The sequence below is a fragment of the Lipotes vexillifer genome, unplaced genomic scaffold (assembly GCF_000442215.2).
Source record: "Lipotes vexillifer unplaced genomic scaffold, Lipotes_vexillifer_v1.1 scaffold451, whole genome shotgun sequence".
Lineage (NCBI taxonomy): Eukaryota > Metazoa > Chordata > Mammalia > Artiodactyla > Lipotidae > Lipotes > Lipotes vexillifer.
Window position 1 is genome coordinate 626778 of NW_006795989.1, and position 13012 is coordinate 639789.

Sequence of the window (13012 nt, forward strand, 5' to 3'; positions counted from 1 at the left end):
GGAGTGGGGGGGTGGGGGGAGGAAGAGAGTTGATAAGGATGACTCACCGGATCTGTTCTTGGGCAACTGGGTGGATGTGGTGCTGTGCTCAGAGAAGAGACTGGAAGCTTTGGGGAATGAGGTAATGAGTTCCGAGATTCAAGGGTTGGGCAACCTGCTTGAGAAAAATTGAGTGACCGAAGATTGTGGTTCTGTGTGCAGATTGAGAAATGTAGAGGCTTCACATACAGTCAGAGCACACTGGGGTGGAACCTTGTTTCCACAGAAATGCTGATTTTGTGGACAAGGGAGACAGAGGGTACCTGGGTCATGCCTACTGCTTCCCTGCCTCACACCCGGGAGTTCATTTCACAGCAACGATCTGAGTGACGCACGTGGGTTTTCTCTGTAACTTTTACAGAGTTCAGCGGGGATTGATTTGAGGTGTCCTTATTAATTAATAAAGGGATACAGGTTTCATTCCAGCATGCTTTTTTTTCCCCCCGTCATGACTGAAATAAACAGATTTTTTTCTAAGGATTTTAGTAAACAGAGGGGGGGGGGTTGCTTTTCTTTTGTTTTTTTTTTTCTTGGAAGTCCCTTTTTCCAGAATGACCTTGCCCTGTGCCCATCCCCTAAAGCTGGGAATTTCTGTGGGGCAAAGAAGGCACTGAAGTGTTGAGAGAACTTAAGGCAAGTGCTTTCCATCTCCAGTGAGAATGGCTGAGGAGCAGGCTTATGTAGGAGAGAGAAGAATTTCACATTGACATTTTAAAAAGCCTTTCTTTTTTTCCTTTTTTTAAAAAAATAAATTTATTTATTTATTTTTAGCTGCGTTGGGTCTCCGTTGCGGTGTGCAGGCTTCTCATTGCAGTGGCTTCTCTTGTTCTGGAGCACGGGCTCTAGGCGCGTGGGCTTCGGTAGTTGTGGCACACGGGCTCTAGAGCGCAGGCTCAGTAGTTGTGGCGCACGGGCTTAGTTGCTTCACGGCCTGTGGAATCTTCCCGGACCAGGGCTCAAACCCGTATCCCCTGCATTGGCTGGTGGATTCTTAACCACTGCGCCACCAGGGAAGTCCAAAAAAGGCTTTCTTAAGGGGGCAGATTCGGAAGGCAGGCTGTGGAACTGCATTCTGGAAAGATCAGAGGGAATAAGAGAGATGGCCTTCAGTCTGTGGAGCTTTACGTGAGGCCTCCAGGGTTCCTTAGCAGGCAGTGCCTGGAGACACATTAAAAGAAAGTTGTATTTCTGGGTCTTTGTTTATATTTCCTCCTATCAGACCCCAGGCGCAAACAGAACAGAACCCCTTTTTTCTCAAATATCCTTGTGCTCTTTAACTAAAGGACAAAGGGGGCCAAAGTTAGGACGTCATTTCATTTCAACAGCTTGAGAATCAAGAGGTTGAGATTCTAGCCCCAGTTCAGTTTCAGACCCTCAGTAACCTTGGGCAAGTCACTTAACTTTGGGGGCAGGACCCTTGGTTTTCTCATCTGTAAGATGGGTGCAAACAGTGCATGAAGCCTTGGGAATCGCACGTGATCATGCATTTAAAGTTATCACAGTCGTGGCACATAGTGAGCACTCTTTAAAAGTCATCAGTGGGGCTTCCCTGGTGGCGCAGGGGTTGGGAGTCCGCCTGCCGATGCAGGGGACACGGGTTCGTGCCCCGATCTGGGAGCTGCAAAGAATTTTTTCCCAAATTTGAGAATGCTTAAAGAATCCTCCTTACCATTTCGCTGCTTCACCAAATACAAACAAACCAAACCTAGAAAAATCCTATAAAGATCAGAGTTGAATGACAACAAAATGCTGAAAACCACACAGCAGCTTAACAACTGTGTACCAAAATGCTACCCAAAGGGCTGGTCCTGGTGAAATAAGGAGCTTATGCCAGAACATAAACTAAATGCACCACCACTTCTTTCGTTGACAGTCTTGCTACCAAAAAAAAAAAAAAAAAAAGTCATCAGTGGCTATTACTGATAATGACCTCCCTACCTCCCTTGCTGAAAGAATAAATTATGTACTCCTTGGTGTTCGAAGTCCCTTAAAAGCAAAAGGTACTATGTAAAAGCTGTGATGCTATCAATTACTATTATTAATAATAGGCTGATAATTACTTTGGCCATGGTATTAAATGAAAACCCCTTTGGGTGGGTGATGACTGGGAAAATGGGAACTATTATTAATGGAGCTGCAAGCTCTTGTTACTAGATCCATTGACATAATATTTCTCTCTGAGAATCCTTTGACAAATCAGCTGAATTTCCTATTCCCTTGCCCTAAGTGCTGTAAATTCGATCCACACGTCCCCAGCGTTGTTTCTGTGGACTAATAATGAAGAGAAGAGGAAGAGCAGGGCCTGAGTTAGACCCATAGATGCGTGGAAGCCCTCCCAAATATTTGGGCTGCCCGTGGGTTTGAGCTTGTAGTTCGGGGTGGGGATGGGAGGGTGGTCTTTTGATTCACTACTTGTTTTAATGCTCAGAGCCAGGTCTTCCTCATGCGTTTGGGTCCTCAGCTGTCAGGGAGAGGTTCTGCTTTGGGGACAGGGCTGGGGGCAGGGGGAACCTAGTCATGCCCTCCTCCTTCCACTGGAAACAGAGCTTTGAGGAAGTGCTTTGATGCCCTGCTTTGCTGAACCAGCACCCAGATCGGGAATCCATTGCCGCTGCCATCCTGGAGGGGTCGGAGGGAGATTCAGAGCGGCAGGTCCCAGCCACACAGCAGGGCAGTGAGGCAGTGCTGGGGAGGGCAGGGAGGCTGGGTCAGGGGAGGAGCAGGCTAGGAGGGCAGGGCTGACTGGCAGCCGAACCTAGAGCGTGGCCAAAGAACGCTGCCGGGATCTGGGTAGGAGGAAGGCTGCGATGTGCGTTTGCCCCATAAAAGAGCACACGAGGCCCAGCACTGGGGCTTCCATGGGTGAACCAAGCAGGAATAACACTGAATTGGGACAGCCGTAGGTGAGCTTGGTGGTGTGTTCATTGAATCTGGGCTTACAGAGAGGTGAAGCGTATACATTCTAGAGCCAGTCAGACCTGGATTTGAATCCTAGCTCTGCCACTTGGAAGAGCAAGTTATTCAGACTCTCTGCACATTATCTAAAATGGAGACAGCAGTGCCCACCTTGTTGAAAGAATAAATGAGATAGTGTACCTAAAGCCTGCGTTCCCAGCACATAGGAAAAATAATAGCAAGATCATCCAAAGAGCACTTACTCTGAGCCACGCAGCAGTCCACACGTGGACATCTGGCAACTCACGGCCACACCGTGACTTTTGTTACCTCTAGTTAACACATGAGGAATCTGAGGCACAGAGAAGTGAAGTAACTTGCCCAAGGTAACACCGCTGGTTTAAGTGACAGAGCTAGAATCATGAACCCAAATGTTCCAGCTCCAAGGCCCTGTGTTAACCTCTCTGCTGCAGGACCTATGGCTGTTGTCATCCTTGTGACGTTTCTGGGTACAGGATAGGGAAGTCTAGCCTGGATTTGGCCACATCCCAGGGGCTCTTCTGTTATCTCAAGGAATTTTAAGAGATTTTCCCAAAAGTGACTAAAATAAATTCCTGTGGGCATTTTGCTTTCCAAAAAAAAAACGAAAAAGTTCAAGGGGGTTGGACAAAGAAGCCTTGATCAAAGAAGAGGCAGTTACCAAAAATTGGGAATCTTTGTGGCCACATGCTCTTAAGAACCAACATGTAATTTTAAGCCAGTCTGATTTTGCTTTTCTGGTGCTTTCTAAGAAGCCACACAGTGAGTTGGAGAAATTTACAGGCTGTCACCCCCTGGGATTGATTCTGACAGCTCTGCTCCTCTATTGTTGAAGTGCTAATGAAAAACGCTAATTGGCCTTGGCCAGTGGCTGGATGAGTCCCCTTCCTGGAGTGGGGAAAGCAGCATCCTTTTCTCTCTGGTTTCTCCTAGTCCTATTCTTGGCTTGAAGAAGGAAGGGGGGGCAGCATGAGGAAGTGGGAGGACTCCAAGGGCGATGCCGCCCTTTGGGTGGGCACGGTGAACAGTTTGCATCTGATGCCCCACCCACTGAGCTCCGTGAAGACAAAGCCAAGTCTCTTTGTCACCCCGGAATCCTAAAGGCAGCGGAATACCTGGGCCGAGTGAGGCACTCTGGATATTCAGCAAGTGAAGCAGGGAAGGGATGAATGAATGCTTATATGGCCCACCAGCCTCTGGAGGCCAGTTCCTTGTGCAGCTCCAAGAAAGGATGGTCTCCACTTGCTTTAAAGCACGTCTACAGGCCGTCCTCATCCTGGCTCTTGCAGCACCGTCCACAGTGAAAAGTCAGCTGTCCTAAGTGGAGCCTTGCAATTTGCCCACCACCCGCACTCGACCAGACAGGGAGCAGAGCTGTGGCCTTTGAGCTTTGCTTCCATCCTCAGGTGACTTGTTGATAAAAGACATTTTCACATATTGACATATAGGGAAGTCATTCTGGCTTATACATGAGTTAACTTGAATTTTATGCTAACTAAAATAGCCTTTTTGTGGCCTATCAAACATACATTGTACGTCGGCTTTAATTATTATAGAAAAGGGCACATTGACCAGAAGTAAATAACGTCTAGGTTAAAAATAAAGATTAAGTGCCCCCCTTCCTGGGATGCCAGTGCTGGTCCTCTTTGGATGATAAGACTCCCTTCCCACACTTTGTTATAAAGCAGAAACTAACACACCATTGTAAAGCAATTATACTCCAATAAAGATGTTTAAAAAAAAAAAAAAAGACTCCCTTCCCAGGTGCTAAGGCACACCGACTTGCTATGTACGTGCTGGTCTGTTCTTTTTTTTTTTTTTTTTCTAACCTTGAAGAAATGTAACCCAGACTTGTTTAATATTCTTTGTTCTGACAAGATATAAAACTGTGCTGAAAGCCCTGCTTCTCCAGAGAGGTTTCTCCGAGTAACCTAGACAGTGGGCTTCTGGGCTAGTCCTCAGTTTGGCTCAAATAAAACTCTTTGCTATTCTTACTATTGATTGTTTATTGATTATTTTCATTGACACTGTCCACCGTGTTTCCCCACAGGTGTCCTCTCCCTCCCTGCGTACTTCAGTCCCTACAACGGCGGGTCCCTAGGCCACGACGAGCGCGCCGACGCCTACGCGCAGCTGGAGCTCCGGACCCTGGAGCAGTCCCTTCTGGCCACCTGCGTGGGGAGCATCTCGGAGCTGAGTAAGTGGGGCACCCACCATCCACTGGCTCCAAGGGAGAGGCGGGGAAGAACCCACCTTCCGGGTCCTGGCTTCCTCCTCCTCCTCCGTGCTTCTTGCCTTCTCTGAAAGCCAGAGGTTGTAAACTGGTGGCCGACAGACATGTGTGCTTTAGTTGGCAGGTGCATTTAATCACATCCAAATTTGGATCTCGTTTCTCTAGAGAAATCAGATGATCTGGCACTGCTGTGCCCCATTCCTGCATGGCAGCGATCAGGGGGAGCTGAATGGCAGCTAAGGGGACAGAAGGCATTCCCTACATTGCCACGTGCCTCGGTCTCTCGTAGCTGGCCTGTCTCATTTATTTATTTTACCTGCCTGGCCCCAAGGGCTCTGAATTTACAACCAGTATTTGAAAGAAAGCACCTCCCGAAACCTCATCACAGAAAAAGAAAGAAAAACGCTGAGCTTCTCTGGCTGAAGGAGGACCTGATCATTGGCCTCAGCCCTGCGGTGCCCTGGGCATCTCCCAGGACCTCAGGGCTCTCTGGAACACAGCAGGAAACCCCTGGGTCTAGGTCATTACTGTTTGGCAGCTGTTTCAGAAGATCGTGTTAGGAGGCATGAGATCCCCGTGTCTCCCGATCTCTCCCTCTCATTATCCCAATTATTTGAAAAATCAAACTGCATGCCCCTCCCGGGGTCATGAGACCACCCAGCGGAGGGCGGGGACACATGCCAAGGGTCGTATAGCACACAGTGTGGAAACAGATGGAGTTTCACTCCCCTCCAGCCTTTTCCACTTGTGATTTCTTTGAGGTTTCTGGCCCCTGAATAGTGAATGGCAAGCCGTTCTGTTTCTTTAGGGCACAGCTTCCTCCCTTCCCCCCACCCCCTTCCTTCCCTTCCCAGGACAGGAAGTGAAGGTGCCTGATTCAGGGTCACAGAGCAGATTGGTAATAAGGCTGGGACAGAAAGCAGGACTTTGAGCTCTCTGTCTCCTCAGGGCATTCCAGCATGGCCACCTGGGTCCCCTGCCTCTTGAGGACCCTGCAGGAAGTGGGCTTGGGTGTATGGCTTGATCCCCACCCCTGAGGAATGTCTCCTGGACGGTGGGCTGTCTTTGGGGCTATGCACAGCCTGTTTGGTGAACTCTCTTGGCCTGAGAACAGTGAGGGACACACTTAGGCCTCAGTCTACTGGAGAACACCTTGATTTTGTTTTGCATTTTGAACATTGAGCACTTACTATGTGCAAGACACTGTATGAAGTGCCTTCATCACACGATCTCATTTACTGTGCAAAACGACTTAGCAAGGTAGTCCTGATGAGGGAACCGAAGCTTAGAGAAGAAAAGTCATTTTCCCCAAGTCAGGTTGCAAATAAGAATCAGAAAGGGGCTTGACTCCTGCTGTGTCTGACTTTAGCAAAGCTCTAAATTACTTAGGGCTATGGGCTTCCTAGACGTGACTAGCAGACCAGCCACCAGCATCTCAGGGCAGCTGAGGTCAAGATCGGAATCTGGGGACTTCGCTGCTGGCACAGTGGTTAAGAATCCGCCTACCAGGGGCTTCCCTGGTGGCGCAGTGGTTGAGAATCTGCCTGCCAATGCAGGGGACACGGGTTCGAGCCCTGGTCTGGGAGGATCCCACATGCCGCGGAGCAACTGGGCCCTTGAGCCACAACTACTGAGCCTGCGCGTCTGGAGCTTGTGCTCTGCAGCAAGAGAGGCCGCGACAGAGGCCCGCGCACCACGATGAAGAGTGGCCCCCGCTCGCCGCAACTAGAGAAAGCCCACGCAGAGAAATGAAGACCCAACACAGCCAAAAATAAAAAAATAAATAAGTAAAATAAAATAAAAAAAAAGAATCCGCTTACCAATACAGGGTACACGGGCTCGAGCCCTGGTCCAGGAAGATCCCACATGCCGCAGAGCAACTAAGCCCGTGCGCCACAACTACTGAGCATGCGCTCTAGAGCCCGCGAGCCACAACTATTGAGCCCGTGCACCACAACTACTGAAGCCCGTGCGCCTAGAGCCCGTGCTCTGCAACAAGAGAAGCAACCACAATGAGAAGCCCGTGCACTGCAACGAAGAGTAGCCCTCGCTCGCCGCGGCTAGAGAAAGCCCGTGTGCAGCAACGAAGACCCATTGCAGCCATACATACATACATACATAAGATCGGAATCTGATCTTGACTTTTATCATAGAGCCTTTTGTTGTAGTGGTCTCTGTGCCCATTACAATCCACAGTCAGGCGCAAGGCAAGCATTCAGAAACTTCCCTCAGGGGAAGGGCTTGTCCATACCATTCAGCCCAGGGACGAGGTCCAATCAGTTCTACCTTCTAAAACTATCCCAAGTTTAAGTTTGCCCCTCTCACCACTTCCAGGGCTACCAACTCGGGCCAAACCAGGGATATTTAAATCCCAAATTGTATTATGTCACTCATCTGCTCAGTATCCTCTCAGTTACCCCCACGGCTTCCCAACACACTCAGTGAAGTCCAGGACTGGACATACGATCTGCCTTCCTCGTCTTCTGTTCTTCTCTTGTTGACTGTGCTCCAGCCACCCTGGCCTCCTGGCCTCCTGGCTTCCTAAGATCCTCCCACCCCAGGGCCTTCGAACTAGCTGTTCCCCTGCCTGTGACCTTTTCCTCCAGTTGTCCAAATATGGCACGTTCTTAGTCTCTGCCCAATAACACTTACTAGACAGGCCTTCCCTGAGCACCCTGCAGAGGTTAAGGGTCCCACCCTCGTTCTCTGTCTCCCATCTTACGGCTTTGGTTTATTCAAGGCACTAATGGACACTTGGCATTTATTATATATTTACTTGTGAATAGTTGGTCATCTTTCTCATGTGATTAGAACTTCAGCTTCATGAGAATGGGGACTTTCTCTGGTGTATCCCCTGGTGTACATATCGCTAGTGATGAGAACAGAAGCTGAGCTGTGTATTGGTGTGTGTGTGTGTGTGTGTGTGTGTGTGTGTGTGTGTGTGTGTGAAGAATGAGTTCTCTATCGTCCAGTTTTTGCCTCCTAAAACCCTCCTAGGATTGGTCCCCATCCTGGCTCAGCCACTCCTCAGACCAAAGGGAAGGAGGATCCCCAGAGCATCTTTCACCGACAGCCAAGCAGGCTGTGTCATGTGCCAAGATGCCCGAGCTCCCTTGCTCTGAAACCAGGGTTTTTGCTAATCATTGTGAAGGAGGGAGGAGGTGAAGGTGGAAGCAGATATTGCAGTTTTTCTCTTCAAGACTAAAGAGCTTAACGAGGCTAGTGATACTTGGCGCTGAGCGCCTCATACCTTAGAGTTTAGCCCGGCTTTAACGTCCGCTCTCTCCCTGCACCTGGCCAGGACCAGCCTGCCAGGTAGGCCAAGAAGTCTCATTCTTGTATCAGGTCCATCTGCATAGGGAGCTCGGGCCCTTGTATTTTCCTCTGTCCCTCTCTACCTATGAGAAGGTAAATGGAAGGGAATAAGAAGTAAACAAAACGCTTCTTTTCAAAGGGAGCCAGATGGTATGGGCCTCATTCTGGAGACAGTGCTGAATCCTAGGCCTTCCCACTCTCTTTTTATTCGATGCCTCCTGATGCAGGTTGGACAGACCAGAGGGAGGCCGTAGCACCTCTGCTCAGGGCTCTCATGATTAACAAGCAGGGAGGGCTTGTTTCCGCATACTTGTGGGTGTTTCTGGGCTTCAGACTGAGGTCTCATCAAGCTTAGGGTCAATTGATTCTCAAGTACAAGGATGTCTCAGAAGCAGCTCTGAGGAGTGCCCAGCTGTACCAAAGCGAGAGCACAGCCCCGCTGGGCCACAGCTTCTGAAACTCACTGTGGTAGCAGGTCAGGGATGGTATCCCCCCAGCTTTGTTGCAAACTGAAACTTTTATAAAATACAATAAAAAGGAACGTTTAGAAATATGAAATAAAGCACAGGTAAGATGCAAGCCATTTTATCTTATTAATTAGATTAAACAGGCATAAAATCACTCTGTTGGATTGCTCTGGAAGTTTTTTCAAGCTCACTCTCAGTTTCTGAAATGAACTTCTGAACCAGTAACCGGTTTGCACACCTGTCCCAGTTCACAGACCTGTCCCAGTTTGCAGACCACACTTCAAGCAGCAGTGTCACAACGGTCGAGAACATGCATTTGGGACACAGGGACCCCAGTTCAAGTCCTGCTTGTGCCACTGGACAAATCACTTAACTTGTGTAGCCTGTGTCCTCGTCTGTAAAATGGAGATGCCTCCCTTCTGGGGTGGCTGTAAAGAGATTTTTTTTAGAGAGTTTGTCTTATCTTTTCATGTCTGTCTTGAAGCCTAGAAAATAGAAGGTGGCAGGGAGGAAAATCCCTCTGGGAGAACATCCAAAACAAGTGGCTGTCTTTGCCTGTAACCTGGACTTGCAGCGCAGCTTAAGTTTTTTAGATGCCTGATCACAGTTGTCTGCAGGCATCTGTCTCTTTGGTCTCTGAGAGACACTGAAGCCCGAAGCTGGGCCTGGAGCAAAGTGTCCGGGGACTCCATCTCCAGTCACCATTCTGCTGCCTTCATGGTTTCCCGAACCTTCGGAAGGCCTCTCTGTTCCTGGCTTCCCTTTTAGGGAGCTGTCAGGAGGTATTCCTATTCCTTCCTTGATTTTCTTGCCTGCATCCTGGCTGGAAATGTGCTGCCAAGGGTTCTACACCAGGAACAACGAAACCATCTTAAACGTAATTAATGGTAATGACTTCTACCTTGTCGAGTCTTTGAAATGATATTTCAACAAGATTTCTTCGATGCTATCGGGGACTCTGAATTCTCCTCCTTGTGGTCCTGTGGTCATGCCAACACTTACGACATTCAGACCTGGAGAAACGGGAGCCAGATTTGAACTTATTGCGGCCAACTTAGCTCTACAGCTAGCTGCTGGGAGACGGCTTGGCCTGGGGTTGTTGATGCCAGTTTCTACTACCCAGGAGCCCAAGGGCAGGGCTGGACTCCTCCTGTCCTGGGAAATGCGGGGCAGTGCTTGACTGCAGGCAGAGGTCCTGGAAGGAAGAGTACCACGAGGTGGCCTGTAGGATAGAGGATTAATAACAAAAGACAGTAACAATAATGGCGATATATTTAACTTTACCAAGCACTTACTCTGTGCCAAGCATAATGTTAAGTGCTTTACGTTTGTTATTTATTTGAATCCTCAGGATTTTTAGCTAGGTTAGAAACGATTATTTCCATTTTACAGATAAGGAAACCAAGGCTTTGTTAAGTAACTTACTACGTAAGGCACACAGGATAGAAATAGCAGAGCCCTGACTGGAAGCCAGGCAAGTCTGAATCCAGAATCTATGCGCTCATCCGCTTACCTGGTGATTCTCAAACCCGACTGGAGGTTAGATTCACTGAGGGAACTTTTACAAAATACGGGTGCCTGGGTCCTGCCCCAGACCGATTAAATTAGAGTTTGGGGGATGGGAACCAGGCATCAGGAACTCAGTGCCCTCAGCCCTCTTGGTCCTGGGGACTGGCAGGAGGCACCCAGGCAGCTGAGCTACAACTGCGGGATGAGCAGAGTCCGCCTTGTGGAGAGGAGTGAGGACCTGGGGGTGGCACGGGGGGCTCTTTCCCAGTGGAGATCTCCAGTTCCAGGGCTGTCATTGTCCCTGCTTGGAAACAAGCGTTGCCGCTGTGGCAGTCATGGGAGAACTTGGCAGCTAACGAGCTCACGTCAGGCCCCACCAGAAGTCGTATCTTAAATGAAATGAATGTGTAAGGGCTACTTTTTCATCCTCCGCGTGTTTGCCGAGCGCCCGTAGAAGCTGTGCAGGGCTCCGGGGACACACGGTATAGAGTCCCAGACCCAGAGGCTCTGTGGGGGAGGTTAACAGAATAAGTGAATGAATTGGTCCTGTCGAACGTTGAACAACGCTTCACCTGCCACATTAAAACCTGCTCGTTTCTCCCTCCTTGAGCTCAGCCTCATTCAGAGGCTTTCTCTCCAAGGGGTTATCTGTAAGGGGCAAGCTGACCCACAGGGGACGCCCCCCTGAGTTCTCAGGCCTGAGAAGAATGGAAGGCGCCACTTTTCCTAGAAAGAGGGGCCCGCAGGTGCCTGGGGCCATTTCACCCATCCTTTCTCAGCATTGTGGCCTCACACAATGATGGGACGTTTCCTGTCCTGGGCTGGTGGGGAATTAAAAAGACTCAACTGGGGAAGAAACACAGCACAGGATATGGGGACCTGAGGACCCTGCAGACTTCATTAGTGCAGGCCACGGCCTGGGTCCCAGTTCAGTTCACGGACTTTGGAGTCACACAGGCCCGGATTCAAATCTAGACTCTACCGTTTACTGGGCACCGCGGCATCCCTGTGACCAGGGAAATGCATGGTGTCAGTAAATGTTTGCTTACTGGATAAGCCTCAGTTTCTTCGTCTGCAGAATGGGGATCCTACTCGGGCCCCAGCCTTGTAAGGATCAAATTAAATTCTATTTCTAGAAAATTGAACACTCAGCACATAATAAGCATAATGGATGGTGGTGGGAGTTTTCCTTGAGGCCGTGGAGAGGGAGGTTCCTTTTCTGCAGAAGTACCTGGACTTTGCACCAGACAGCACGGGGGAGAATCACCACGCAGCCTAGCACAGGAATTGGAGGTTGGGATGGGAAAAGAAGCCCAGGGAGATTCCTGTGGTGAGAGCTGGGGGAAGGGCCGTGGGGTGATGGAGGGAGTGGGGATGTTGGGAAAGAAACCGTATTAGCGTAAGTTCTGGTGGGTCCGGGCCCCTACCAAGCGTTTCGTTCAACTGTTAAGGCAGGACTGGAAGTGAAAGGGAATCTAAATTGCTATCGTGTGTCTGGGTGACAGTTTCCACCTCCACCTGCTGCCTCTGGGTAAATAGTAATTAGGCATGCCAGCTTAGCTGCTCCTCTAGCTAGCAGGATCCTTGGGAGAACGTGGGCTGTGAACTCAGACTTTTCCTTTTTCTCTCCCTCTCGCCTGCCCTCGTCACCAGGCGACCTGGTCTCCCGCGCCATGCACCACATGCAAGGGCGCCGCCCGCTGGGTCCTGGCTCCAGCCCCGCCCGCCAGGCCCGCCAGCCACCCCAGCCCATCACCTGGTCCCCTGACGCCCTCCACACGCTCTACTACTTCCTGCGGTGTCCACAGATGGAGTCCATGGAGAACCCCAACCTGGACCCCCCGAGGATGGCCCTGAACAACGAACGGTAGGGAGCTGCCTTGGGCCGCACACCTGGTGGGCCGTGCGCGCCAGTGTGTGTTGACTGACCGAGTGACCGATGCGGTGGGAAAAGCGCCCTGGCCCCGGCCTGCGTGCCTGTGAGGAGGCGGCCTGACACGGGCGATGGCTGCGAATTCAGACGGATGAAGGCCTGTCCCTGGGGTGCAGCAGGATTTGTTCACCCCGGGCTGTTGTAGGGTGGGGTCTTTGAGTCTCAGAAGGTGGGCTTTGGCCTCTGTCTCACAGCTCTAGCATTTGCTACCTGGGCTCTTGGAACTTCAGTTGCCTCTTTTATAAAATGAGGTATTCGCACCTACCTAGAAAGGTGGTAGTAAGAATCGAGTGAGCTAGTGCTCTCAGAAAAAGCGCTTAGGACAATGTCTGGGTGGTAACTGGCCCTCCATCAGTGGTGGCTGTCACCTCTTGTGATGATGACGATATCACCGTTATCATCATTCTTTTTTTTTTTTTTGCGGTACGCGGGCCTCTCACTGTTGGGGCCTCTCCCGTTGGGGAGCACAGGCTCCGGACGCGCAGGCTCAGCGGCCATGGCTCACGGGCCCAGCTGCTCCGCGGCATGTGGGATCTTCCCAGACTGGGGCACGAACCCGTGTCCCCTGCATCGGCAGGCGGA

The 13012-nt window shown here is 50.3% G+C and overlaps 1 protein-coding gene across 2 annotated transcripts in view; it reads left to right on the top strand.

The window, feature by feature from the left end:
• Positions 1-13012, top strand: part of ABTB2 (ankyrin repeat and BTB domain containing 2) — a 180802-nt gene that overhangs the window by 127629 nt on the left and 40161 nt on the right. For both annotated transcript variants that reach the window (XM_007468075.1, XM_007468076.1), the window contains exons 2-3: positions 5024-5170; positions 12151-12364. In XM_007468075.1, the coding sequence (XP_007468137.1) occupies positions 5024-5170; positions 12151-12364 (361 nt within the window). The remainder of the gene's footprint in view (positions 1-5023; positions 5171-12150; positions 12365-13012) is intronic.